The 26,093-nt window shown below is 40.9% G+C and overlaps 2 protein-coding genes across 6 annotated transcripts in view; one reads left to right on the top strand and one right to left on the bottom strand.

Moving 5' to 3' along the window:
• TTLL11 (tubulin tyrosine ligase like 11) overlaps nucleotides 1–26,093 on the bottom strand; it is a 272,684-nt gene that overhangs the window by 188,437 nt on the left and 58,154 nt on the right. For 3 of the 5 annotated variants that reach the window (XM_077968073.1, XM_028834888.2, XM_077968074.1), the window contains one exon: nucleotides 21,716–21,849. The exons of the other annotated variants lie outside the window; for them this stretch is intronic. In XM_077968073.1, the coding sequence (XP_077824199.1) occupies nucleotides 21,716–21,849 (134 nt within the window). The remainder of the gene's footprint in view (nucleotides 1–21,715; nucleotides 21,850–26,093) is intronic. 5 annotated transcript variants of the gene reach the window in all.
• Nucleotides 514–26,093, top strand: part of MORN5 (MORN repeat containing 5) — a 187,889-nt gene continuing 162,309 nt past the window's right edge. Inside the window, exon 1 of the mRNA XM_077968084.1 lies at nucleotides 514–517. The gene's annotated coding sequence lies outside the window, so the exon portion shown is untranslated. The remainder of the gene's footprint in view (nucleotides 518–26,093) is intronic.

Genomic DNA, 26,093 nt, shown 5'->3' with positions numbered 1-26,093 from the left:
GAGCGAGATGCTCTCTCAAAAAAAGAACTTTTCCTTATTTTTCTGCTTTAGCAAGCATTTAGGGTGGGGTTGTTTTTATTTTAACTACATGTATAGGTTGCTTATATTTCATTTCAGGATACTAAACACAACATCACAAATAATTTGGATTAAAAGTAGGGGAGAGGGCACTGGAATGACACCCCTGTAGCAATACGCACACCTGGCACCCATGAAAAGAAACCAGGCTTTCTTGGAGAATTGGCTGACTCCAGGGCAGGGCAGGAAAAATATAAGAAAAGCCTGGAACATCTTCTTGTGGCAGAAGTAAAAGGGTGCTCAGAAAATGACCCTGTCTCTACTAAAAATACAAAAAAATTAGCCAGGTGTGGTGGCTGACGCCTGTAGGAGGCTGAGGCAGGAGAATCGCTTGAACCCAGGAGGCAGAGGTTGCAGTGAGGCGATATCATGCCGCTGCACTACAGTCTGGGCAACAAGAGTGAAACTCCGTCTCAAAAAAAAAGGGGGGGAGGGGGGGATTCAGGCCTCCATGGCCAAATCTCAAATAAATTTGAGGATCAAAATAGATAATGATGGTAAAATATTATAACCCACAGAATAAAATAAGAATCCATGAGTGTACACTAACAGGCATGCACACATACATAGATAGTTCAGAAAATCAGAAGGCAAAGCTCTCCTTTGCAGTAGAAACTCAGCTAACAAATGAACAAATGCAGAAGGGAGGATGGAGGTAGATAATCACTATTTGGCAACATCACAATAATAACTGATTCAGGCAAGAATCGTTAGCAGAGGTGAAGACTTGGGGGTGAAAGTCTGAGAAGTAACAGGACATTACGTAGTCTTAAAGTATCTTCCCACAAGATACCTACTAATTAGAAAGGGGGAAAATAGCAACTTTTCCATGAAAATCTGGCAGACACCACCTTAGCCAAATGATTAAAGTTGACATTACCAGTAATAAGACACATGAATATCATGTGCCTCCAGATATGATACCCATGAGAAAAACACAATGTTGCTTCTGTGGTACTCCTGCCAAAAATGTGTATCCTGGATCTAATAATGAGGAAACCCCAGACAAACCCAAATTGAGGGGCAGTGTACTAAATAGCCTGTGCTCATCAAAAATGCCAATGTCATGAAACACAAAGAGAGACTAAGAAATTCTTCCAGATTGAAGGAGACTAAAAAGACACAACGACCAAATGTGATGCACGATCTGGGACTTTCTTTTGCTATACATCATTAGGATAATTGTCAAAATCTGAATAGGAAACAGTCGACCAAATAAAGAGAAAACCTATGGAATGGGAGAAAATATTTGCAAACCAGACATCTGATAAAGGGTTAATATCCAAAATACATAAGATATTCAACTCAGTGGTAAGAAAACAAACAACCCTATTAAAGAATGGGCAAAGGATCTGAATAGATATTTGTCAAAAGAAAACATACAAATGGCCAATGGGATATGAAAAAATGCTCAGAACCACTAATCATCAGAGAACTGCAAATTAATAACCCAATGAGCTGTCACTTCACACCTGTTGGAACAGCTATTATCAAAGATACCATGTTGGAGATGATGTGGAGAAAAGGGAACCTTTGCACACTGTTGGTGGGAATGTAAATTAGTACAGCCATTATGGAAAACAAAAAAATTAAAAATAGAACTACCCATCATGATGCAGAAATCCTACTGGGTTTTTATCCAAAGGAAATGAAACCAGTATGTCGAAGAGAGATCCGCACTCCATGCTTATTGCAGCATGATTTGCAATAGCCAAGATATGGAATCAACCTGTGTCCATCGCAGGTGAATGAATCAAGAAAATGTGGCGTGTTTACACGATGGAATATAGTTCAGCCCTAAGAAAGAAGGAAATCCTGTAATTTGCAACAACATGGATGAACCTGAAGGACGTTAAGTGAAATAAGCCAGGCGCAGAAAGACAAATACTGCATGATCTCACTTATCTGTGAAATCTAAACAAGTTGAACACATAGAAGTAGAGAACAGAATTATGGTTACCAGGGGCTAGAGGTGTTGGGGTCATTGGGGAGCTATTTGTCAAAGGATACAAAATTTCAGTTAGATTAGAGGAATAAGTTCAAGAGATCTATTTTACAACATGGTGAGTATAGTTAATAACAATGCATTGTATTCTTGAAAATTGCTACTAAGAGAGTAGATATCAAGTGTTCTCACCACAAACAAAAATGATATATATGTAAGGTAATCTGCATGTTAATTAGCTCAATTTAGCCATTCCATAATGTATGCATATTTCAAAACAATACATTGTACATGATATATACATACATTTTTATTTGTCAATTAAACATTTATTTTAACATAACAAAATGATAATTTTATTAAGTAAACAATAAAAATGCAAATTTATTAAAATTTTAAAAATTGTTAATATCTACTCACTGTTAACTTCACCAACTTTTTTGATGTGAAAATTTAATAAAATGAATGATGCATATTTATCTGTACATTACTTATTGTTCTCTATTCTCTGTATAGTATACATATGTAGACATATTATATATGTATGTACCATAATGTGTACATAAACACATTTACTATATAAACACTATGTATAAGTAGATATACATAAAGAACATATATATGCACATATATAATACTATACACTATCCAGAGAAGAAGAATGAATATTGTGTGTATATATATGACTTTAAATAAAAGTTTAAAATATATATGACTTTGTATACACACACATATATAGTCATTTTAGTGTCTGCTTCATAAAACTATAGAATAGAGATGTACTAATTTCAAGAGGTTATATTAATCCATTCCATGATTTCAGATAGTTCAAAATCTAAATCCAGTCCATAAAGGCTAATCTATTTTCTTCTTTGCTATCTCTAGAGATGGCTACTATATATAAGTAATTTTAATAATCATATAATTTCCCATAAACTAAATAAATTTAATTCTCTAATATTTCTTTTTTTCCAATTTCCTCTTTGCCTTTGTATTTCTCCAAGAGAAACTGTATCCTAGGTGGTCATTAAACCTGTATAGATGTACTAGTATTGAGCTTTACTATGTTTTTCTTAACATTATTTCATGTACTAATACTGCCTCTGAAGTGCCTTCTAATGTTTAGTTAATCTGACAGTTCAGACATTCTTCCTTATAAATTACCTTTATCAATTAACACAAGTCCCTTTCCTCTTAATCATCATTTAATACAACTGACACGCAATGAAAGTTGTATTAAGTGAAAATGAAAACCATGTCGGCTCTCTCCCTTTATAAAAATGAGATTCAGGTATTGCTTAAAATGAAAATACATCTATTTTTTCTTGCTGCAATTGTAGCACTCTTTTAGAGCCTCCTCAATGAAGTGAGATGATTTTAGCCCTCTATCTCAGGGGCTGGCAAACTTTGGAGCATGGTTCAAGTATACCAGTGCCTGTTTTGTAAAGAAAGTTTTCTCATTTATGTATGGATGATCTATGTCTGCTTTCACACTCCAACAGCGGAGCTGAGTAATTATGACAGAGACTCTATGACCCACAAAGCTGAAAAGAGTTACTATCTGGCTTTTACAGGAAATTTGCCACGCTCTGCACGTGGATGGACATCTAACCTTTAGTTATGCTGCTACAAAAACAAGCATTCACATATAGTATTGTTAGCTGTATTCACAAATGTATCCAATGGAGGGACAGCTTTCCATGGGTATTTGAATATTCCATATCACATCTGTTTATATTTAATAGGTTATTTCCAAGATAATTCTCTGTAGAACTGAAATCTGCCAAAATGTCCTCAAAATCAGAGTTGCAGTTTACAGGATAGTTAAAAATATGGCTTTCAGTGTCATAAAAATATGATTCAAAGCAAGATCTGTCACCTAATGGTTGTTAGTACCTGCTAAGTACCCAGAGAGGACTACATAAGCTTGGGCATGGCACTTGAAGTCAAGATTGGCTCTACTATTTTCTCATAGAAAATTAGACATCTCTAGTCAAGTGACTCAAGCAACATCACTAAGAACTTCTGCAAAATGAAATGAAAGGACAAAAATTGAGGGGTGAAAGATGACCTTTAACTTCCTTTGGGGAAGCAAGGTTTTCTTGACCTTTAAAATAGTCTCTCCCAGAAAAATGTTTACTTCTCCTACTTTTTCTTTCTAAAAGCTTGTCATTAGAGAGAGAGAGAGAGAAAAAAGTACATTAAAGCCGTGGCCCTCTAATGATCATATTCATCTCAAAATTCCACATAATAAATCAGTACAGCAAGGTAGCAAGGTTGTAATAGTTGTGATTTAAGACATTAAAAGTATTTGGGGGCAAATTGAAGTTTAGAAAATTAAACAATAAGCTCCTAGCATTAGAAGTGTTATTGCACAGGACTGTCTCTGGCAGCGGGAAGAAATACACTCACACACACAGACACACCAAGTTAAGCCAAACAGGGATACAATTTCAGTCAAAAAGAAGCCTTAGCTCGTTTCTTCTCCTAAGTGATCTATCATCACATAATGAGATAATTCATCTCAAGATCATATTTTTATTAAAAATTAAAATACATTCATTTCCACATTTTCAAAAAGCCAGAAAGACCCAGAATGCTTTGTCTGACAATTCTTAGCTCCATCTTTGATTTCCATTTGAAACTGCAAATCCTTTTTTAATATTCATTCATTTCACACATACACCTGAAGGTCCCCTTTTGTTGGGCATTAGGGAGCAGAAATAAATCTGACCAGATTCTAGTTCCTCAAGGGACCCTGTTTAACAGGGAGAGCAGATAAGTAAATGTTCACTTAGTGAGGGGATACAGTGTGATTCTCCTAGCAAACCTCTGATGCTACAGATGAGGAAACTGAGGCTCAGAGTAATTAACTTATCAAGGGATACACTTAGGAAGTAATGAAGAAAGGATTTCAACCTAGGATTGAAAGGATTTCTGACCCCAAACCCTTGCCTCACTGTCTCTCAGCCTGGAACACTGCAAATAGCGTATTTTAGGGTCCTATAATTGAGAGAGTACAGGATTGGGATCAGAGGACAGAGTGGTCAACTGTCCCACAGTCAAGGCAGCAGGGGTATAGCAGGTGGAGTAGGGGAGGAAGTATCAGAAAGGGCCTTCACAGATTTGGAGACATCAGCTCTGAACAAGAATACGTAGCAAAGGTTTGTGCAGTGGAAAAGAGCAGGAAGGGTCTCCCAGCAGAAGAAATGGGGGTAAGGGCAACAGTCAAGAGGTGTGAGAACCTTGATAGATATGAATCTTTCTGAATGGCCTTCAGAAGGAGCCAACAGGAAGGATGCCTTGGCTTAGCCAATATCTGCTAGTCTCAGTCAATCACACCACAGGGATACTGGGCAAGGAATGTGCAGATACAGCTTCAGTTCCTCACCTGGGGGGTGAAGCTGAGGTAAAGGAATTGCCATTGCCTGGGGGTTGCCACAGCCAGCCCCACAGAGGCAGCTGTACTGCAGCCTTCATTACTGGCTGTGATGCTGAGCCCCAGACTACACTGACCCTAGCATTACCAAGAAGGTGATGGATTACATAAAGCCCTTTGAGCTCCAACTGAAACCTTAGCAGCAGAAATTTGTGCAGAATTTTAACTCCAGTGAAAAGTTTTATGAAAGTCCAGGAAAGCCAAACCCACAGAATCACAAACAATTAGAAGAAAGGGATCGTAGCGAAAATCTACAATCTCCTCCTTTCGCAGAAGAGGCACCGAAGAAGCCTTGGCAGGTGGGGGAAGGCTAGATGACTTGGCCAGGGTCTCATAGTCAGTGAAGAGGTGGAGTCATGACTTGAACCTATGGCCAGGCACGTAGCTCAGGCCTGTAATCCCAGTACTTTGGGAGGCAGAGGCAGGCAGATCACTTAAGGCCAGGAGTTCGAGACCAGCCTGGCCAATATGGCAAAACCCTGTCTCTACTAAAAATACAAAAATTGGCTGGGCATGGTGTCACAGGCCTGTAATCTCAGCTACTCAGGAGGCTGAGGCAGAAGAATTGCTTGAACCCGGGAGGCAGAGGTTGCAGTGCGCCAAGATCACACCACTGCACCCCAGCCTGGGAGACACAGCAAGACTGTCTCAAAACAATAAAAATTAAATAAAATAAAAAGACTTGAACCTAGGTCTCCTGACTCCAGTTCAGTGTTCCATTTCACTTGAAATGACTTCATAGGAACTTTTCCTGACTTCTCCACCTTCCCACCTTCCCCACTCCATGTTATGCTGGTTTCCATAGTGCCTGTGTTTAACTACATCCCAGCTTGGACCATCCGTCTCCTCTGCTAAGCAGGACGCTTCATTGGAAGCTGAGACTATATGTTTTGTCTGTCTCCCCAGTCTGCCAGGGCTGGACATATAGAGGGCACTTAGTAAATATTTGTTCATAGTAAAGGAAATTGTGACAGAGTCAGAAGATGTGGGTCTTAGTCCCGGCTACATGAACCTATAGTCCATGGGACTGTGGACAAGTTACTCAACCCTCTGAATCTCAGCTTCCTCATCTATAAGATGATGAATAAGAACATGATATAGTGGAAAGATGATGGGATGTAGAGCCTATAAATGCATATAAACACAGGCACCGAATGAACTGAATGAATGAAAGATCACCCTCCTCTACCAGAAATCCTGAGGGCAAGGGGATTTCTAACGTATTTTGTATCCATAGCACTTGGCACTTAGTAGGCCTCAGGAAATGATTGCACTAAACCACGTAAGAATATCTGAGTACACCAGCAGTTGTATAACTGGGAGCAAGTAGCTGTGATTCTGATCCTTTATTTCCTCATTTGTAAATTGGAGATCATGATACCTTCCCAAATGGAGTGAAGATAAAAGAGGTCATGTGTATAAAAATCACTTTGTAAACTGCAAGCACAACACAGATGCCAGTCATCACTTGGGCTGTTTAAAAGGACTTCCTGATGAATAGGATCTAAGTATGTTTTCCAGAAAGGAAAATATACTTTCCAGAGAGGAGCAGCATCCTGAGTTTCAGATGATATTGTTTTCCCAGTTAACACATTGAACTGTTAAGCAAGGGGCACAAGAGCAGCATGATACATCCAAGCGGGAGGTGAAGTTCTATTTTTGGCAACAAAGGAAACAACACTGGAAGCAGATGGGGAGGTGAAACCATGGCTCCTACAGAGTCCCTGCCAACCACTTTGAATCATCTGCCTTCTTCTGACAGCTGGAGTCCCCTCACTTCTGTCTTTACTCTTTTACTAGTTATACACCAGAACCCAGGGCCACTGCATCGGCCTCCAGGGATGCCGTGCTTCAGAAGCAGGAGACACTGCATTCTCCATGTCACTCCCCAGGCTTGCTGCAGATGTGTGAGGGCAATGTGTGTGGCTGAAGGTTGGGTCATCACCAGAGAAAGGCTGGCTGGTGACCACCCGGCGTTCCCACTGGACGGCATCACTTTGGTAAGTTTTTCATGCTCCAAGCCTGGTCCACCCTCTTGTGAAGTGACAGGCTGGGTCCTGCAGATACCCCTGGCCTCAAAGAGGCTAACCTTTGGTGACTAAACTCACAAGAGACAAAAAAAAAAAAAAAAAGTAAACCACAGCATATGCATATTAATTTGCAACTCAATTTGGCAGACATATTTGAGTTCCTACTGTGTGCCAGGCACTGTGACAGGCGCTGGAGAGGTAATGATGAATGAGACCCATCTGGTCACTGCCCTTGTGGAACTTACAGTAGGAGGGAAAGGTAATTAAACAGGTAGTCACTAGACAGTGTAACTAGCATAAGTACCATGAAAAGAAAAACAACAAGGTGCTGTTGAGAACTTGCTCCAGACGTCGGGGGCAGAGCAGGCTTTATAGAGAAAGTTAAAGCTAAGCAGGAATCTGAAAAACTAACAAAATTGTCAGGTAAAAAGCAGCAGCTTGGAAGTGGGAGAGGGGTGAAAAGAAAGAAGACGGGTGCTCCAGGCAAAAAGAAAGGCAGTCAGAGGTAAGTGAGGTCTTGATGCCATTGAATATCTAATAAAAGGTTGACTATGGAAGGACCCAGGAGTAAGAGTTCAGAAATGCGGACAAGTGTAGCTGCCGAGGTTGGCAAGGGCTCTGTAAGGCGTGTGCAGGAGTTTAAACTGCATCTTCTTGATAAGCCATTGGGTTACCCAAAGTCAGTCAAATCAGCACATTGTCTACAGGAAGAAAAATGATGCGAGTAATCGATTTACCGGAAGGTTATTTGATACATGTGGAATCAGGACAAAGAATATACACTTCACACTGCAAGTTTTCTTTCTGCCTTGACTCTGACCTACTTATAATGCCACATTTTGCTGGTTCCTAAACCCAGTGGAGGACATTGTTCTCTGGGGGTTTTTGCAAATAATGCACTTCATTCAGCCTTGAGGAGCTGAATCAATAAACACTAACTTGGGGTGGTAACCGGAGAGGAAAATGGAAGAATCTCATGCTTGCTGCTTCCCTCCAAGAAACTGCAAAACATTATTGAACAGGTTTTTGGCTATATTCAGTGAAAAATTCTTCTGCTGAGAAATACAAACTCTTTCACCATAATAAATACTGTTTTGATAACAAAACTGTACTTTTCTCAAATACCCAGATGGAAGACCATATGCAAAATAAACTCTAAGGAATTTTTTTATTGGCCATCTGCTAAAATTGGAAAGAAAGCCTGCATCCGCGTCGACTCTTCACAAAAATTTTCACTGAGAATCCCACTCGCTTCCGCCTGGTGCCACCTGCTGATCACATTTGAGTACCAGTTTTGCAAATGAAGAGCAGGGTAATGTGGGTATTCCTCTTTCTTTAATGAAATAAACTTAATCCTAATTAATGTAAGAAATAACCTACAAAGTGTCAGGTTTTCAATTGTTTTACAGAAACTCACATTTCTTCCTGTTGCTGCCAGGAATCACAAAGCAAAGCCCCTGCACGCACACACCTCTGAGACCTCACTTCCAAGGCACTGTCAGGACATTGTTTTACTCTCAGGATTAAGTGCACTACCTCTAAGAAAACCCTGTGTTTGGCTTTCACCTGTCAAAAATGTCAATGCATTATATTCTTTAGTATGTCAATTCCACTTTGAGATATCTATCCAAAGGAGATGCTGGCACAGGTGTATAAAGATACCTATGTGAGGATATTCCCTTCAGCATCGTTTGTTGAACCAAAAAACATGAGAATATCTAAATGTTCGTCAACAACAGATGAGGCTTTTTTTTTTTTTTTTTTTTTTTTTTTTTTGAGACGGAGTTTTGCTCTTGTTTGCCCAGACTGGAGTGCAGAGGTGTGATCTCGGCTCACCGCAACCTCTGCCTTCCTGTTTCAAGCGATTCTCCTGCCTCAGCCTCCCGGGTAGCTGGGATTATGGACGCCTGCCACCACCCCCGGCTAATTTTTGTATTTTTAGTAGAGAAGAGGTTCCACCATGTTGGCTAGGCTGGTCTCGAACTCCTGATCTCGTGATCTGCCTGTCTTGGCCTTCCAAAGTGCTGGGATTACAGGCATGAGCCACCGCGCCCAGCCAATAGGGTGATGATTTTTAAAGTCATAATGTATCTATGCAGCACTGGCATGGCAAGATGTCCTGTGCACATTCAATGGGAGAAAATGAAGGTTAAAGAAAAGAATGGATAGTATAATCCCATGTTTTTAAAGAAAAAAAAAAGCATTTTATTTATTTCTCTATTTTATTTTATTTTATTTTTTTTGAGATGGAGTCTCGCTCTGTTGCCCAGGCTGGAGTGCTGTGGCGCAATCTCAGCTCACTGCAAGCTCCGCCTCCCAGGTTCACGCCATTCTCCTGCCTCAGCCTCCCGAGTAGCTGGGACTACAGGTGCCCGCCACCACGCCCAGCTAATTTTTTTTTTTTTTTTTTTTTGTATTTTTAGTAGAGATGGTGTTTCACCATGTTAGCCAGGATTGTCTCAATCTCTTGACCTCATGATCCGCCCACCTCAGCCTCCCAAAGTGCTGGGATTACAGGCATGAGCCACCACGCCCAGCCTAGAAAAAAAGCATTTTTAAAGAAAAAACAGTTCTGTGTGTTATAGCTATATTTGTTTATACACAGGAAAAGGTTTGAAAGGATACACACTAAACAAAAGCAATTTCTGAAGAGTGGGGACTTTTTTCCACTTTTTACTTTACACATGTCTATATTATTTGAATTTTTACTTTCAATGCATTGTATTAAAACAAAGGAGCTACTAAAATAACAATGCCACATTCTTTTTTTTATTTTATTTTTTTGAGATGGAGTCTCACTCTGTCGCCCAGGCTGGAGTGCGGTGGTGCGATCTCGGCTCACTGCAAGCTCTGCCTCCCGGGTTCACGCCATTCTCCTGCCTCAGCCTCCCGAGTAGCTGGGACTACAGGCGCCCGCCACCACACCTGGCTAATTGCCACATTCTTAGAAAATCAGGTTTGCAGCTAATAAAGCATTTCATCATCACGTGATAAAATGTGATGCTTTGCTTCAGAAGCAGGAGACCCTGTATTCATTGCATTTCATCATCACAGACTCACTGGATGCTCACTTGCTCTAAGGCTAGAATTGCTTTCACATTCAAGAGATGAAGAAATGGGACTGAGTCGAGGAGAGGGAACCAAGATCCTGTAAGGAACAGATGACGGTGTCAGGGAGCTCCAGCAAACGACTACTGTGGGGTTTTTAGAGTCTTATTCTGTATGTACTAGGCCCTAAACCAGCAGTTTTTAAATGGATTCCATTATGTGGACAAAGAAATCCTCCTTCATATTAGAGAACTATCCAGTCCTGAGGACTTTCAGCATCAATCAAATGGGCTTTGAAACTTCAGGGCTTAGAACACTAAGGCAGGAAAACCAGAGCAGTCACCTAACTCAGCCTCCCTATTTTACTGCTGAGGAAAGAGTCTCCCTGAACAGCTAAAATCAGGCATCAATACTTGAGCAACAAACACTTGCCATCTCCAAGGAATTAACTTTCCTTCTTCTCCACTAACCCCCTCCTCCTCTTGGGTTTCCCATCTTGGCAATTAGTGACTCAGCAGACTCCTGAAAGCACCAAGTCTGCCTTCTTCCTCACCCTCAGTTCTATCAGTCTACAAATCCCATTGATGCCAACTTCCAAATATTCCTCACCTCTGATCCTTCTCTGCCTAAGATTCCTGCCTGAGTGTCTCCATACAACCTTCAGCATCTCTTCTGCCTAGATGAATAGAACAGCCTTTCTAACAGGTCTCATTTCTCTTCCCTCCCAATCTACGCTATCCTCTCCAACAGACTGCCTTTCTAATACTAAAACCTGATAATATACCTCCCGCCTCTCCACTTAAAACCCCTGCATGGCTTCCCCTTGATAAGTGCTTTACCCTGGCATTCAAGACCCTCTGTGATCCACCGTCTCCTTCTCACACCTCATCTAGGGCCAGATCTTTTTCATTTATTTTTATTATTTTTTTGAGACAAGGTCTCACTGTTTGCCCAGACTAGAATGCAGTGGCATAATCTTGGCCCACTGTAGCCTTGACCTCCTGGGCTCAGGTGATTCTCCCACCTCAGCCTCCCGAGTAGGTGGGACTACAGACACACACCACCATACCCGTAAATCGTTCATACTTTTAGTAGAGACAGGGTTTCGTCATGTTGCCCAGGCTGGTCTCGAACTCCTGGACTCAAGCAATCTGCCCGCCTCAGCCTCCCAGAGTGCTGGGATTACAGGCATGATATGGTTTGGCTGTGTCCCCACCCAAATCTTATCTTGAATTATAGCTCCCATAATTCCCATGTGTTGTGGGAGGGCCCCAGTGGGAGATAATTGAATCATGGGGGCGGTTTCTCCCATGCTGTTCTCTTGGTAGTGAATAAGTCTCACAAGATCTGACTGTTTTATAAGGGGTTTCCCTTTTCACTTTGTTCTCATATTCTCTCTTGCCTGTCACTATGTAAGACGTGCCTTTTGCCTTCTGCCATGATTGTGAGGCCTCCCCAGCCATGTGGAACTGTGAGTCCATTAAATCTCTTTTTCTTCATAAATTACCCAGTCCCAGGTATGTCTTTATCAGCAGCATGAAAATGAACTAATACAAGGTATGAGCCACCGTTCCTGCCCTAAATCCTTTTCTCTTAAACTTTAGTGACTCCAAACTGCTCATCATTCCAAAATGCAATACTATTTCATGACTTCGTACCTTTGCACAAGCTATTGTTTCTAGGTAGAATGCTCTTCCGTGGCTGGTCTGCCAGGTAAACTCATTATACAAAATCAGGTCCGGTGTCACCTCTACCAGGAAGCTTTCTCTCTCCCTCTATTCCATTTGCCCTCAGCCCTGTCCATCCCTGCTCCCCATCACCAGCAAAGTTTTACTCCTTTTCTCTGGAACATTTCTGTACCTTATACACACATCTATTCAAATATCCTCCCACATTATTACACAGAAGGGAAAAGTATTGGCACTGCAGCCAGTCTTCCAAACTGTGTTACCCTGGCCAAATGACTTAACCACTCTGTACCTCAGTTTCCTCTCCTATGAATAATAGAAGAATCCTGCAAGGGTTGCTAAAGAATTTTAAATTAGGTAATTGTTACGGACTATATGCTTGTGTTCCCTCCCCACCTCTGAATTCACATATTGAAACCCTAACCCCCCAGGGGATGGTTTTAAGAGATAGGCTCTTTGGAGGGTAATTAGAGCATGGAGGTGGACCCCACACGATGGGACTAGTCTCCTTATAAGAGGAGGAAGGCAGCTAGTCCTCTTTCTCTCTACCAGGTAGGCATACAATGAGAAGGTGACCAGCTATAAACCAGGAAGAGGGCCCTCACCAGAACCCAACCATGCTGGTATGCTGATGTTGGATTTCCAGCCTCCGAAACTGTGAGAAAGAAATGTTTGTTATTTAAGTCACCCAGTTTATGATATTCAATTATAGCAGCCCAAACTTTCCAAAACAGTAATCTAGATAAAAACACTCAGCAAATGTTGCTATTGTTATTGTTATGTATTCATTCTTTTAGAGAACTTCCACTTTCAGCCACACTGTAATAACAGAAACTTGCTTGACTCTTGCCCCACATCGCTCAAGCAACCAAAAAGTAGACAAAATATGTTAAACAACAGTTTTGAAGACCTGGATAGGAGGCAACAAAGGACAGTGATTCCTGAGAGACAGGAACTGAATGATGTGAACCCTAGGATTGCCCCAGATTACCACCTTAAGAAAGATTCCAGGCTGCAGTGCAGAGTGTAGGGGCAGTAGGACCTTGATGAAGCCCAGTGGATGCCCTGAGTTGAGAAAATGGAACTGTGAGTCAGGGAAGACTGAGATAGCCAGACTTCTCAGGACAGAGTATTGGGGAGGACACTTTTGTACAGAGAACTCTGGAGTGTCTCCCTTAAATGTTTTGCTGGGTACAGATCAGCATGCACGTGAGGAAACTATCCAAGGCCAAACTACCTGAAAAACACCCCCAAAAAAGCAGAGGTAGCAGTGCCTGGTGTCCGCACAGAGCCAGGAGTAGTGTCTTTCTCACCAGCCAGACTAGAAAACATCATGATTCGTGGAGCACTGGGTAGAGCACACATAAGATTCTTGCTTGAATAGTGAGGAACAGTAAGCCTTAGACTGAGTACCACTCCAGTCCTGCCTAACGAATCTTGAAAATCTTGAAATAGACCTGAAATCTATTTCCAAGTAACTTAACTGGATCCTACAACAAAGTTCAAGAATATGTGCAGGAATACGGAAATATCCAACATCCAAATAAGGTAAGATTCACTATATCTGTTACCCAGCGAAAAACTACCAGACATGAAAAAAACATCGTGATATGGGACACAATGAAGAGAAAAATCAAAACCAACTCAGAATGGACAGAGTTAGAATTAGGAGACAGTGACATTAAGAGAGAGATAATAATGTATTCCATATGTTCAAAAAGTTAAGTAGAGGTCGGACGTGGTGGCTTACGCCTGTAATCCCAGCACTTTGGGAGGCTGAGGCAGGCGGATCATGAGGTCAGGAGATCGAGACCATCCTGACCAACATGGTGAAACCTCATCTCTACTAAAAATACAAAAAATTAGCCGGGCATGGTGGCGGGCGCCTGTAGTCCCAGCTACTCCAGAGGCTGAGGTGGGAGAATCGATGGAACCTGGGAGGTGGAGGTGGCAGTGAGCCAAGATTGCGCCACTGCACTATAGCCTGGGAGACAGTGAGACTCGGTCTCAAAAAAAAAAAAAAAAAAAAAGGAAAGATACACCATGTCCATGGGTCAGAAGACTCATTGTTAAGATGTTGATTCTACTCAAAGTGATACATAGATTCAACACAATTCCATTCAAAATCCCAGTGGGCTTTTTTATAGACAATGAAAAGCTGACTCTATATTTCATATGGCTGATCAAAGGACTACAATAGCCAAAACAACTTTGAAAAAGATGAACAAAGTTGGAGAGCTTACATTACCTGATTTCAAGGCTTATTATAAAGCTATATCAAAACAGTGAGGTTTTGGCAGAAAGAGAGACAAATAGATCAATGACATAGAATAGAGAATTCAGAAATATACCTACACATATTTGGATAACTGTTTTTGACACTGCTGAAAAGGCAATTTGGAAGAGAAAGATTCGTGTTTTGATCAAATGTTTCTGGAACAACTGGATATTCATATGCAAAAAAGTGAACTTCAGTCCATACCTTACACCACAGACAAAAATTAACTCAAAATGAATCACAGACTAAATTTGAAAGCTAAAACTGTAGAACTTTTAGACAAAAACATAGGAGAACATCTTTTGAGCTTGGATTAGATACAAATTCCTATTTAAGACACAAAAAGCATGATCTATAAAAGAAAAAACTGATAAATTGGACTTTGTCGAAATTGAAAACTTGCTCTTCAAAAGATAAGAAGGGAATAAGAAGACATCTCACGTACCCCATAAGTATATGTACCTACTATGTAGACACAAATATTAAAAATTAAAAAATTAAAAAGACAAGGCACAGACTGGAAGAAAATATTTACAATTGGTATATCTCATAAACACCTGTATTCAAAATATATAAAAACTCTCAAAGCTCAATAATAAAAATAAACAATCCAATTTAAAAAAATAGGCAAAATGTGTACAGACATTTCATCAAAAAATATATCTGGATGGCAAACAAGCACATGAAAAGAAAGCTCCACATCATTAGTCTTTAGGAAGTGCAAAATACAACTGACGACAGGCCACTACATACCTATTAGAATGGCTAAAATTAAAAAGACTGACCACTGCCCCACACGGTGACAGCCAGGAGCAATGGCTCATGCCTGTAATCCCAGCACTTTTGCAGGCCAAGACAGATAGATCAGTTGAGCTCAGGAGTTCAAGACCAGCCTGGGCAACATGGTGAAACCCTGTCCTTAAAAAACATACAAAAATTAGCCAGGTGTGGTGGCCTGTGCCTGTAGTTCCACCTACTTGGGAAGATCGCTTTAGCCTGGGAGACGGAGGCTGCAGTGAGCTGTAATCAGGTCACTGCACTCCATCCTGGGTGACAGAGCGAGACCCTGTCTTAAGTAAATAAATAAATAGACTGACCATTACCAAATTCTGGCAAAGATATGGAGGAACTGGAATGTTCATACATTGTGGATGGGACTATAAAATGACACAACTACTTTGGAAAACAATAAATACTTTCTTTAAAATTAAATGTACACCTACTGTATGATCTAGCAATTCCATTTTTAAGCATTCACCCAAGAGGAATGAAAACATGTCCACGCAAAGACTTACACACAGGTGTGCATAGTGTATTTGTCACAGCCAGAAAACTAGAATCAACCCAAATGTCCAGCAGCAGGTGAAAGTCTAAGCAAACTGTGGTATAAACATTCAATAGAATACTCCTCAGCAATGAAGTATTGATACATACTACAAATATGGATGAATCAACTGAAAGAAGCCAGACCTCCCCCCAAAAAGGAGTGCCTGTTATATAATTCCATTTACATAAAATTCTACAAAGTGCAAAGTTATCTTGACAGAAAGTGGATCCACTGTTGCCTGATGATAGGAGAAGAGGAAAAGAGGAAAGAAGGGAAGGAGGAGCTGGGCACTGTGGCTCACGTCTATAATGCCAACAATTTGGGAGGCCGAGGCAGGCGGATCACTTGAGGTCAGGAGTTCGAGAACAGCCTGGCCAACATGGTGAAAACCCGTCTCTAATAAAAATATAAAAATTAGCTGGGCATGGTGGCACATACCTGTAATCTCAGCTACTCAGGAAGCTGAGGCAGGAGAATCGCTTGAACCTGAGAGGTGGAGGTTGTAGTGAGCCGAGATCATGCCACCGCACTCCAGCCTGGGCGACAGAGCAAGGCTCTGTCTCAAAAAAAAAAAAAAAAAAAGAAGGGAAGGATGGAAGGATTACCAAGGGACACAAGGAAACATTTCAGCATGATGCATATGTTCATTATCTTGATTGTGGCGATGATATCATGGCTTTTTACAAACATGAAATGTATAAAACTGCACATTCTAAATATCTGTAGTTTATTCGATGTCAATTATATCTCAACAAAGCTGTCTTTTAAAAAGTATAAGACAACTAGGCTCTCTGCAGAGTCTCAAAATATCTCCTTACTAGACAACTAGACTCTCTGCAGAGTCTCAAAATATCTCCTTACTAGACACTAATTAAAAAGGGAAAAATAGTAACTTTATAGTGGAGAAATCTAGCAGACACTACTTTAAGTGATCAAAGTTAACATCACCAGGGATAAGACATCTTGACATCATGTACCTAACAACATCACTTTCATAGTGTTCTTGCCAAAAATGTCTAAACTGAATCTAACATGAGAAAAATCAGACAAATCCAAAGGTAAGTTCGTTCTAAAAAAAAAAAAAAAAAAAAAAAAAAAAGATAACTAGCCAGTTGTATTAGACTGTTCTCTCACTGCTATAAAGAAATACCTAAGACTGGGTAATTTATAAAGAAAGGAGGTTTAATTGGCTCACAGTTCCACAGGCTGTACAGGAAGCTGATGCTGGCACCTGCTCGGCTTCTGGGGAGGCCTCAGGAAACTCTCAATCGTGGCAGAAGGCAAAGGGAAAGCAGACAAGTCTTAGGTGGCTGGAGCAGGAGCAAGAGAGAGAGGAGGGAGGTGCTACACACTGTTAAACAACCAGATGTCATGAGAACTCTATCACTATGCAACACCAAGGGGGGAAATCTGTCCCCATGTTCCAATCACCTCCCACCAGGCCCCACCTCCAACACTGGGGAATTACAATTCAACATGAGATTTGGGTGGGGACCAGTGTTCTTCAAAAGAGTCAAGGTCACAAAAGACGAAGACTAGGGAACTGTTACAGCCTAGAGAAGACTGGGGAGAAATGACAACTAAATACAATGAGGGATCATGGAGTGAATCCTATACCAGAAAAAGGACATTAGCAGGACAACAGGCAAAATGCAAATTAAGAGTGTAGGTTATTTCATACTATATCAATGTTAATTTCCCAGTTTCAGTCACTGTGTAAGATGTTGACATTAGAGGAAGTTAGATGAAGAATTTGGGGTCTCTCTCTGTCCTATTTTTGCAACTTTTTTGTTAAGTTTTAAATTATTTCAAAGCAGTTTAAAAACTGAAGGCAAAATAAAGACATTTTCAGACAAATGAAAGCTGAGGGAATTTGCCACCAGCAGACCTGCACTGCAAGAAATGTGTTGAAGCGAATTATTGAGGCCAAAGGAAAATAATACCAAATGAAATCCCAGATCCATTCAAAAGAATGAAGAATGCGGGAAATAGTAAATACATGAGTGAGTATAAAAGACAAATGTACCCATTTTTTAGTTTCTTTATAGGATAATTGACTTTTTAGAGCAAAAATAATAACAATGTATTGTGTGGTTGATAACACTGTTAGAAGTAAAACAGATGACGATAGCACAAAGGATGAGAGCGGGAATGGAACTATACTGCTGTAAGGTGCTAATATTTTACTTGAAGTATGTAATACTCAAAGGCTAATGTGGTAAGTTAAAGATGCATTGTAAACCCTAGATACCAGGGCTAGGATGAAAACCAAAAAGATTTTGAAAAGATGTATAGCTAAGAAGCCTAAAAAAGAGATAAAATAAAATACTAAAAATATTCAATTAATCCAAGAATAAATAGAAAAGAAATAGTAAGACGATAGACTTGAATCCAACAGTTAGCATTACATATTAAGATTAACTGGACTAAACACACAAATCAAAAGGCAGAGACTGTCAAACTGAATAAAAGACCACACCAATTTCATGCTGTCAACAAGAAGCACTCTTTAAAAATGCAGATAGGTTAAAAGTAAAATAATGGTAAAAGATATACCATGCAAATACTAAGCCAAAGAAAACTAGAGGTGCTAAATTAATATCAAACAAAATAGACTTCAGGACAAGTTACTGATAAAGGAGTGAAATCATCAAGCTAATAACGGAGCTTCAAAATGCATGAAGAAAACACTGACAGAACTAAAAGGAGAAGCAGACAATCCAAAATTAAAGCTGGAAATTTCAACACTAACTTAGTAACTGATAGAACAAGTAAGTAGTAAAGCAGTAAAAAAGATGTGAATACCACCAATAGCAACTTGACCTAATTGACACTTATAAGATGCTACATCAACAACCTCAGAATACGTATTATTTCCAAGTGCCATGAAACACTCATCAAGATGGACAATATATAAGCCATAAGAAAACTCTCAATAAATTTAAAGAGACTGAGATAATACAGAATATACTCTCTGCTGTCAACAAAATTAAATTAGAAATCAATACAAAAAATACTTGGAAAGTTCCCAAATGACTTAAAAAGTAAACAACACATTTCTACATAACCCATGGGCAGAGGAGAAATCCCAAGAGAAATTAGAGAATATTTTCAACTGAATTATAATGAAAATGTAATATACAAAAATTCCTGAGATGTATCCATAGCAGTGCCTAGAAGGAAATTTGCTTTAAGATTTAAAAATCAGTGATCTTAGATTTGTAGCACGGCACATTACTCATGTTTGTGGTGCTGCAGGTGTCAACAAACCTACTGCACTGCCAGTTGTATAAAAATGCAGTATAATACAATTATACACAGTACATAATACTTGATAATAAACTACTATGTTACTGGCTTCTGTATTTACTATAGTATACTTTTTATTGTTATTTTAGAGTGTACTCCTTCTACTTCTAAAAAAAAAAAAAAAGTTGACTGTAGGATAGCCTCAGGCAGGTTCTTCAGGAGGTATTCCAGAAGAAAGCACTGTTATCATAGGAGATGACAGCCCCATGCATGTTACTGACCCTTGAAGACCTTCCAGTGGGATAAGATGTGGAGGTGGAAGAGTGATACTGATGATCCTGACCCTGTGTAGGCCTAGGCAAATGTATGTGTTTGTGTCTTGGTTTTTTAACAAAAAATTTAAAAAGTAAGAATAATTTTAAAAGTTAAACATAGAAAAATGCTTATGGAATAAGAATAAAAAGAAAAATTTTTTTGTATAACTGTACAGTGTGTTTGTGTTTTAAGCTAAGTGTTATTACAAAACAGTCTAAAAGGTTTTTAAAAATTAAAAAGCTTAGAAAGTAAAAAGTTACAGTAAGCTAAGGCTAATTTCTTATCAAAGAAAATTTTTTAAAAATAGATTTAGTGTAGCCTAAGTGTACAGTGTTTCTGAAGTCTACAGTAGTATAATGTCCTAGGCCTTCACATTCCCTTACCATCCACTCACAGACTCACACAGAGTAACTTCTAGTCCTGTAAGCTCCATTCATGGGAAGTGTACTACATAGGTGTACCATTTTTTAACTTTTATACAGTATTTTCCCCTTTCTATGTTTAGATACAAAAAAGACTTACCAGTATTAAGTACAGTACCATGCTATACAGGTTTGTATCCTAGGAGCAATAGGCTATACTGGATAGCCTGGATGTGTAAGAGCCTACACCGTCTAGGTTTGTGTAAGTGCACTCTATGGTGTTGGCACAACGATGAAATCACCCAATGACACTTTTCTCAGAATGTGTGCCCATCAAGTGACTCATGACTGTAGTTGGATGCAGAGCTGTAAAGATGGGAAGGAAAGGTATTCCACATAGCAACAACAGCATGAGCAGAGCCACAGAAGAGAGATATTGGGGGGTAATTATGAGGAACAGCTGAGAGTTATCTCTTAAAATTAACTTTATTGAAGCATAGTTTGCATACAATAAAATGCACCCATTTTACGTTAATAGTTCCATGAATTTTAAGCAATGTATATAAACCCACGTGACCACCATCTCACAGAAAACGTCCTTTAAAAATTATCACTTCGAGCTGTTTTTGTGTTTAGTAAAGTATAATTTTATTACAAGTTTTATAATTCAATATTTAAACCAAAACAATACAGAGGCAATAAAATAGACTATAGAAAGCATATGCCTTTGAAATAGCTCTAGGTTTTAAATCCTACTTCTCAAGCAAGTTGCTAAATTTTTCAAAGCCTCAGTTTCCTCATCCATAAAATGGGGATAATAATAAAACTACCCTCACAAGATTGCTGTGAAGATTAAAAGAAATAATGTGGGCTGGGTGTGGTGGCTCATGCCTGTAATCCCAGCACTTTGGGAGGTAAAGGCGGGTGGATCACTTGAGGTCAGGAGTTCAAGACCAGCCTGGCCAATGTGGCGAAACACCATCTCTACTAAAAATACAAAAAAAAAAAAAAAAAAAAAAAAGTAGCCAGTGCGGTGACACACGCCTGTAGTCCCAGCTACTCAGAAAGCTGAGGCAGGAGAATGGCTTGAACCAGGAGGCAGAGGCTGCAGTAAGCCAAGATCGCACCACTGCACTCTGGCAACAGAGCAACACTCCATCTCAAAAACACAAAAATAAAAATAAAAATAAGTAAAATATGTTAAACTTCTAGCACAAAGCCTGGAACATAGCAGGACCTGTAAATGGTGTTAGCCTTATCACAATTAGACAGGCATTGGTTGTATAGTTACCCCAGAGTTATGGGCCAGACTGTGAAATTTGCACACAAAGGCTTTCAAAGGATCCTAAATGAAACTGCCAAAAGGCTAACAAAAATGGCAGGTCTAAGTTCCACTTCCCTACTGATTCCACTTCACAATCAGTGGTGAGGGCTCCACGGTATTACATGTTCAAACGTAGTGCTTCGAGATGGAATGGGTCACTTGACAATTGATTCTGGAACAAGTTTAAAGCAAAACACTTAAAAGGTTCCCCATGAGTTTGTCAGGCCTGCTCCCTGGCCTTTAAACAGAGCCTGACCTCCCACATCTCAGGCCACAGGAAGCTGGGGAGGCCACGGCTCTAGGATTCCCCCAGTGGCCCCATTCTACTTGGGGGCCCAACTGCCTGCTCTGGCTCCAGCTCCCTGGCTCTCCAGCATCCTGACTCCATGATCCAGCTCTGATATCTGTCTCCTTGTGTCAAGACCAGTTTCTTCAGTTTACCTACCTGTCACCCTACTCGTTCAACTCTGCAAGCTGTTTTGATAGCTGCCAACACCTACTGTGTACTGTTAAGACGCTCCCTTAGTCTCAGCTTCCTGGGACCCCCTGCCCCAGCTCCCAGCACACAGGACCCAGGACACAGTTGCAACCATAATATAATTCAGGGGTCATGGGGACGGAGTGCCATCTACCTGAGCAACAAAGAGCTGGAACTCGTCAGGCAGAATCCATGAGCGAGGGTAGAAGTTGTACTCCTCAGGAAAGAGATTCTGCATGGTTCTCACTGCTCTGCTCAGAGTAATTTTACGCACCATCTCCGTCATGCCTGGGGAGAAGAGACGCTGTGAGGTTTTAACAACAGTGGGCTACTAGCTATAAAACAGCCATTATTTGGGACTTTTAAAACCACCCACCCGACATATTCTCTTTTTCAGGCAGGATTTTTAGAAAAGGTCTGAGTTGTTCCCCACAGCGGTGACTCATGGTTTGGAAAGAACTACTGAGTTAATGAAAAACCTGAGGTAATGGATGGGTGTTCTTTTCTCTTTATAAAAATGAAGCATCAGTTTGAAGGAATGAGTTTTTACCTAGTTTATTCTTTGTCACCCCCTTAGGTAATGAATAGGGAACCATTTATATCTTGCACTTAAAATTTAATACCTTCTTTAATCTGGGGCCACCCTACATGCTTCTGGGATTCCTTCCATCTTGCACCCTAGAGAATATTATCTAGTGGACTCTGGTTATATTATGAGAGGCTTCATTAAGTTTCTTTCTTTTACTGTTTCATGAGTATTAAAGGCATGAAATAGGAAAACACACATCTTTCAGCATAAAATCTGTCTCCTTGAATGAAGGACAGGAAATAAAAAGAATACCATGATTTATACTTTAAGGGAAAAAATGCAATCTGTAGGAGTTCCTCAGTTATAAGGACTAACACTGACATTGATCCTATCTCATTAATTTGCCCAGAGGGAATTAAAATGTCTCACTGTTATAAAACATGAAAAGAATGGTGGATTTTTTTTTCCTGTAACATCACTAGTAACTTTGACAAGAGAAGAAACTGAGTACTATATAGTGTAGCAAATTTTAAGCAAATAGGTAAAAATTATTATCAATTTTAACATGTTTCGTTCTTTTTTCTTTTCTTTTTTTTCTTTTTCTTTTTTTTTTTTTTTTTTTTTTTGAAACACAGTCTTGCTCTAATGCCCAGGCTGGAGTGCAGTGGCATGATCTCAGCTCATTGCAACCCCTGCCTCCCAGGTTCAAGTGATCCTCCCACTTCAGCCTCCCGAGTAGCTGGGACTACAGGTATGTGCCACCATGCCTGGCTAATTTTTGTATTGCTTTTGTTTTTGTAGAGACAGGGTCTCACTATTGCCCAGTCTAGTCTTGAACTTCTAGGCTCAAGCCATCCACCCGCCTTGGCCTCCCAAAGCCCTGGAATTACAGGCGTAAGCCACTATGCCCGGCATCATCCTTATTTCTTTTTCTTTTTCTTTTTAGGCAGAGTTTCGCTCTTGTTGCCTAGGCTGGAGTGCAATGGCACGATCTCAGCTCACTGCAACCTCTGCCTCGTGGGTTCAAGCAATTCTCCTGCCTCAGCCTCCTGAGTAGCTGGGATTATAGGCGCATGCCACCACACCCAGCAAATTTTTGTATTTTTAGTAGAGAAGGGATTTCACCATGTTGGTCAGGTTGGTCTCAAACTCCTGACCTCAGGTGATCCACCTGCCTCAGCCTCCCAAAGTGCTGGGATTACATATGTGCCCACCACACCCAGCTATCATGTTTATTTCTTAAGACAAATATCACTGCCAAAAATGAAGGCTAAAAATGTCCTTTACCCTGAAAGAGACCAAACAGTTCCATTACTGACACTAGAAATGTGCTTAGCAAAACTATTTTTAATAGAAAATACGAAGTTCCATGTCAGCTTGGCATGCCCAAATTATCACACATTCCAAATGGGCAATCAGAATGAATGAGGTTCCTCTAAATTCCCACGTTCAGAAAGTAAAGGGTAAACATCTGTGAAGGAAAGTTTTAAGAACCACCTTCTTGCTTCCGTCAGCATATTAAAAAGTGCAATAAATCTAAAGGTCCCAGCTTCAAGATGTCAGTGTCCAGGTCTTAGTTGTTGTTTAGAAGGATATAGGGAAGGATTAAGTAAGAAATAAAGGAGCTTAAAAAGCACTAATAAACTGTTCTCTAACATGAACTGTTCAATAGTCAAGAAAACTCACTGAGGACACTGTTCTGAGCTTCCCAAGAAGGGAGTCTGGAAAATCACAGCTATTTCCTTTTATTCCCCCACAGAATTAGAATCATTGCATTATAAACACAAGAGCTGACCACAAGGTAAACAAAGCAAAACTTCAACTTTTTTGGAATCCTTTTGCTTGAGGTTGACTAACATTTTAGTTACCGTATTGCAATGAAAGCCTTCATAACTAACTGTAATACAGCACCTTACTCCAAGTAGAGGATGCCTCCTGACCAAATATTGTTGTGGTATTTTCTGCATTTTAAAGTCGTTGTGCCGAGGGAAGGTTCTCCCTCCAAAATCCCTCAGCAGGTCAGAAGGGCTCACACAACCCAGAGGGCTGTGAGTACATGAGGGCAGTCTGGGTGCTCCAGAAAAGTTTTGTGAAAATGTATGTCCTGCAAATTCAGTCAATATTCATTTAATATCAGCAATGGCTCCTTCTGTAATGTGCATCATCAGGCCCCACACCAGCTAATAAGTGTTTCCAAGTTTACTTTTGTGTCTCCAGGCAGTTTTCTACTGAAAATGGCCAACTTAAGAAGAACCCCTGGAAGCCAGGCACTTCCTGCCTGCAGGCGGGAGGCAGCTCACTCCGACCCTGCCTGAATGCCTGTCTCCAGGAGGCACCGGTGTAGACCTCTCTCATTCCACTTAGCACCAAACCTTTGCTCCTCCATATCTAAGCTGTGCTACTATCCAGTGCCACCAGGCAGTTTCTGGCCCCTCACTAGAACCCACATGGAAGCTGCTGGCATCTCCACCTCTGGAGGTGGCTCAGAGACAGGTGTGGGAGTGGCATCTTCTCTCATTATGACCCTGACAAGCACAGCAGGGTTTCTAGCTGATCCAGGACACATGTTCCCAGAGAAAATCTGTGAGAAGGGAGGTCATGGCCAGCTCTGCTGACTTCAGGCCCTACTGGCTCCAGGCCCTGTCCCGTTTCCCTAAGTAGCTGCAGCACCTGACCCCTTGTCACCTGTGTCCCCTCCCTGGGCTCTAGGACCAATTCCGATCTGAGATAGAAGCTCTAGGTCTAACCCCCAGCTCCCTTCTGCTACAAGTCTGACCTAGACTTTGTATTCCAATCAGATAAGAAGAATTTTACCCATTTTTCCGGTGCTCTATTGCTTGTCTCCAAATGTTGGTGACCTTATCTTTTGCTCCTGGAGCCTGAGCGGCTGCCTTAGCAATGCACAGAGTTGAGGCCTTTTCTTTGTTCTCTCCAATGCCCCTCCTCTCTCCAGCCTCTCCTCTGTTCCCCTCAAGCCCACTCCGCAAGGGCTGGATTCCTCCTGTGGGTGACTTTAGCCCAGTGTCTGGGGTCCTGCTACCTAATAACAGCTCCTTTTGAGGTTGACTGTCCACCTAGGTTTCTCAATAAGGTCTCTCCCTAGATGCCCCTATGAGGGCAGTTCCCCTATCAATTGGGAAAACTTCCTAATTCAGGTGGGAGTTTCTGACACCAAGGGCTTACCTCCTGCCCCTCCTTCTGAGGCAGGCCTGGGTGCTTCCATCTGCTATGCTGGAGTCTCAAGTCCTGGTGGGTCTCATCCCATTCAAGTTAACTGAGAGCATAACAGTTCAATCTCAGGTCTGCCCAGGCAGCCCTACTTTACCCAGTTAACATAAAACAAAACAAATCAAAACTGAGCTATACTTGGAGCACTATTCAATACAAATATTATTTATAACAATAATTCTTGGCAAAAACACATCAGAACCACCAAACAACAAATAAATACTTTCAGATCCATCCTATTCTATTCCCATTGCCCCTGATTCATTCATCTCTTGGGTGGATGTTGTAGCAGACTCTTAGCTACATCTCTGTTTCTTCTGTCAGCCGTCTCACCCATTTCTAATGTGTCCCTCTGGCTGATCTTGCTAACATGCAAGCTGACCCGTGTCACTGTCTGGCTTAAAAATTCCTCAGTGGCTCCCCATGACTTTCAGGCTCTAACAATGCTATACTTGGGTTCCTGCTCATCACCCCTCCCCTACCCCGCTCACCTGATGCCCTCTAACCATGGTGGGCCACTTGCCCTTTGCTGAATGAGCAATATGCTCAAGGCATTCTGTCTTTGCACCAACTCTGCTCCCTTGTTTGGCATGGGGATCGGGCCCATCCATCCTGGAGGCTCAGTTTCCATGCCAGTCCTCTTCTCCAGGATCTCTCACCCTGCTGCTCCGTGGGCAAATCTGGGTTAGGTTGCCTGCCCCTGCTCCAGACCTCCACAGCATTCCAGCTTCCTCCAGCATAGCCCTTAGGCTGCATTTTTCTTCTCTCTTTACAT

The sequence above is a fragment of the Macaca mulatta genome, chromosome 15, assembly GCF_049350105.2.
Source record: "Macaca mulatta isolate MMU2019108-1 chromosome 15, T2T-MMU8v2.0, whole genome shotgun sequence".
NCBI lineage: Eukaryota > Metazoa > Chordata > Mammalia > Primates > Cercopithecidae > Macaca > Macaca mulatta.
This window is presented reverse-complemented; position numbering and strand designations above follow the sequence as displayed.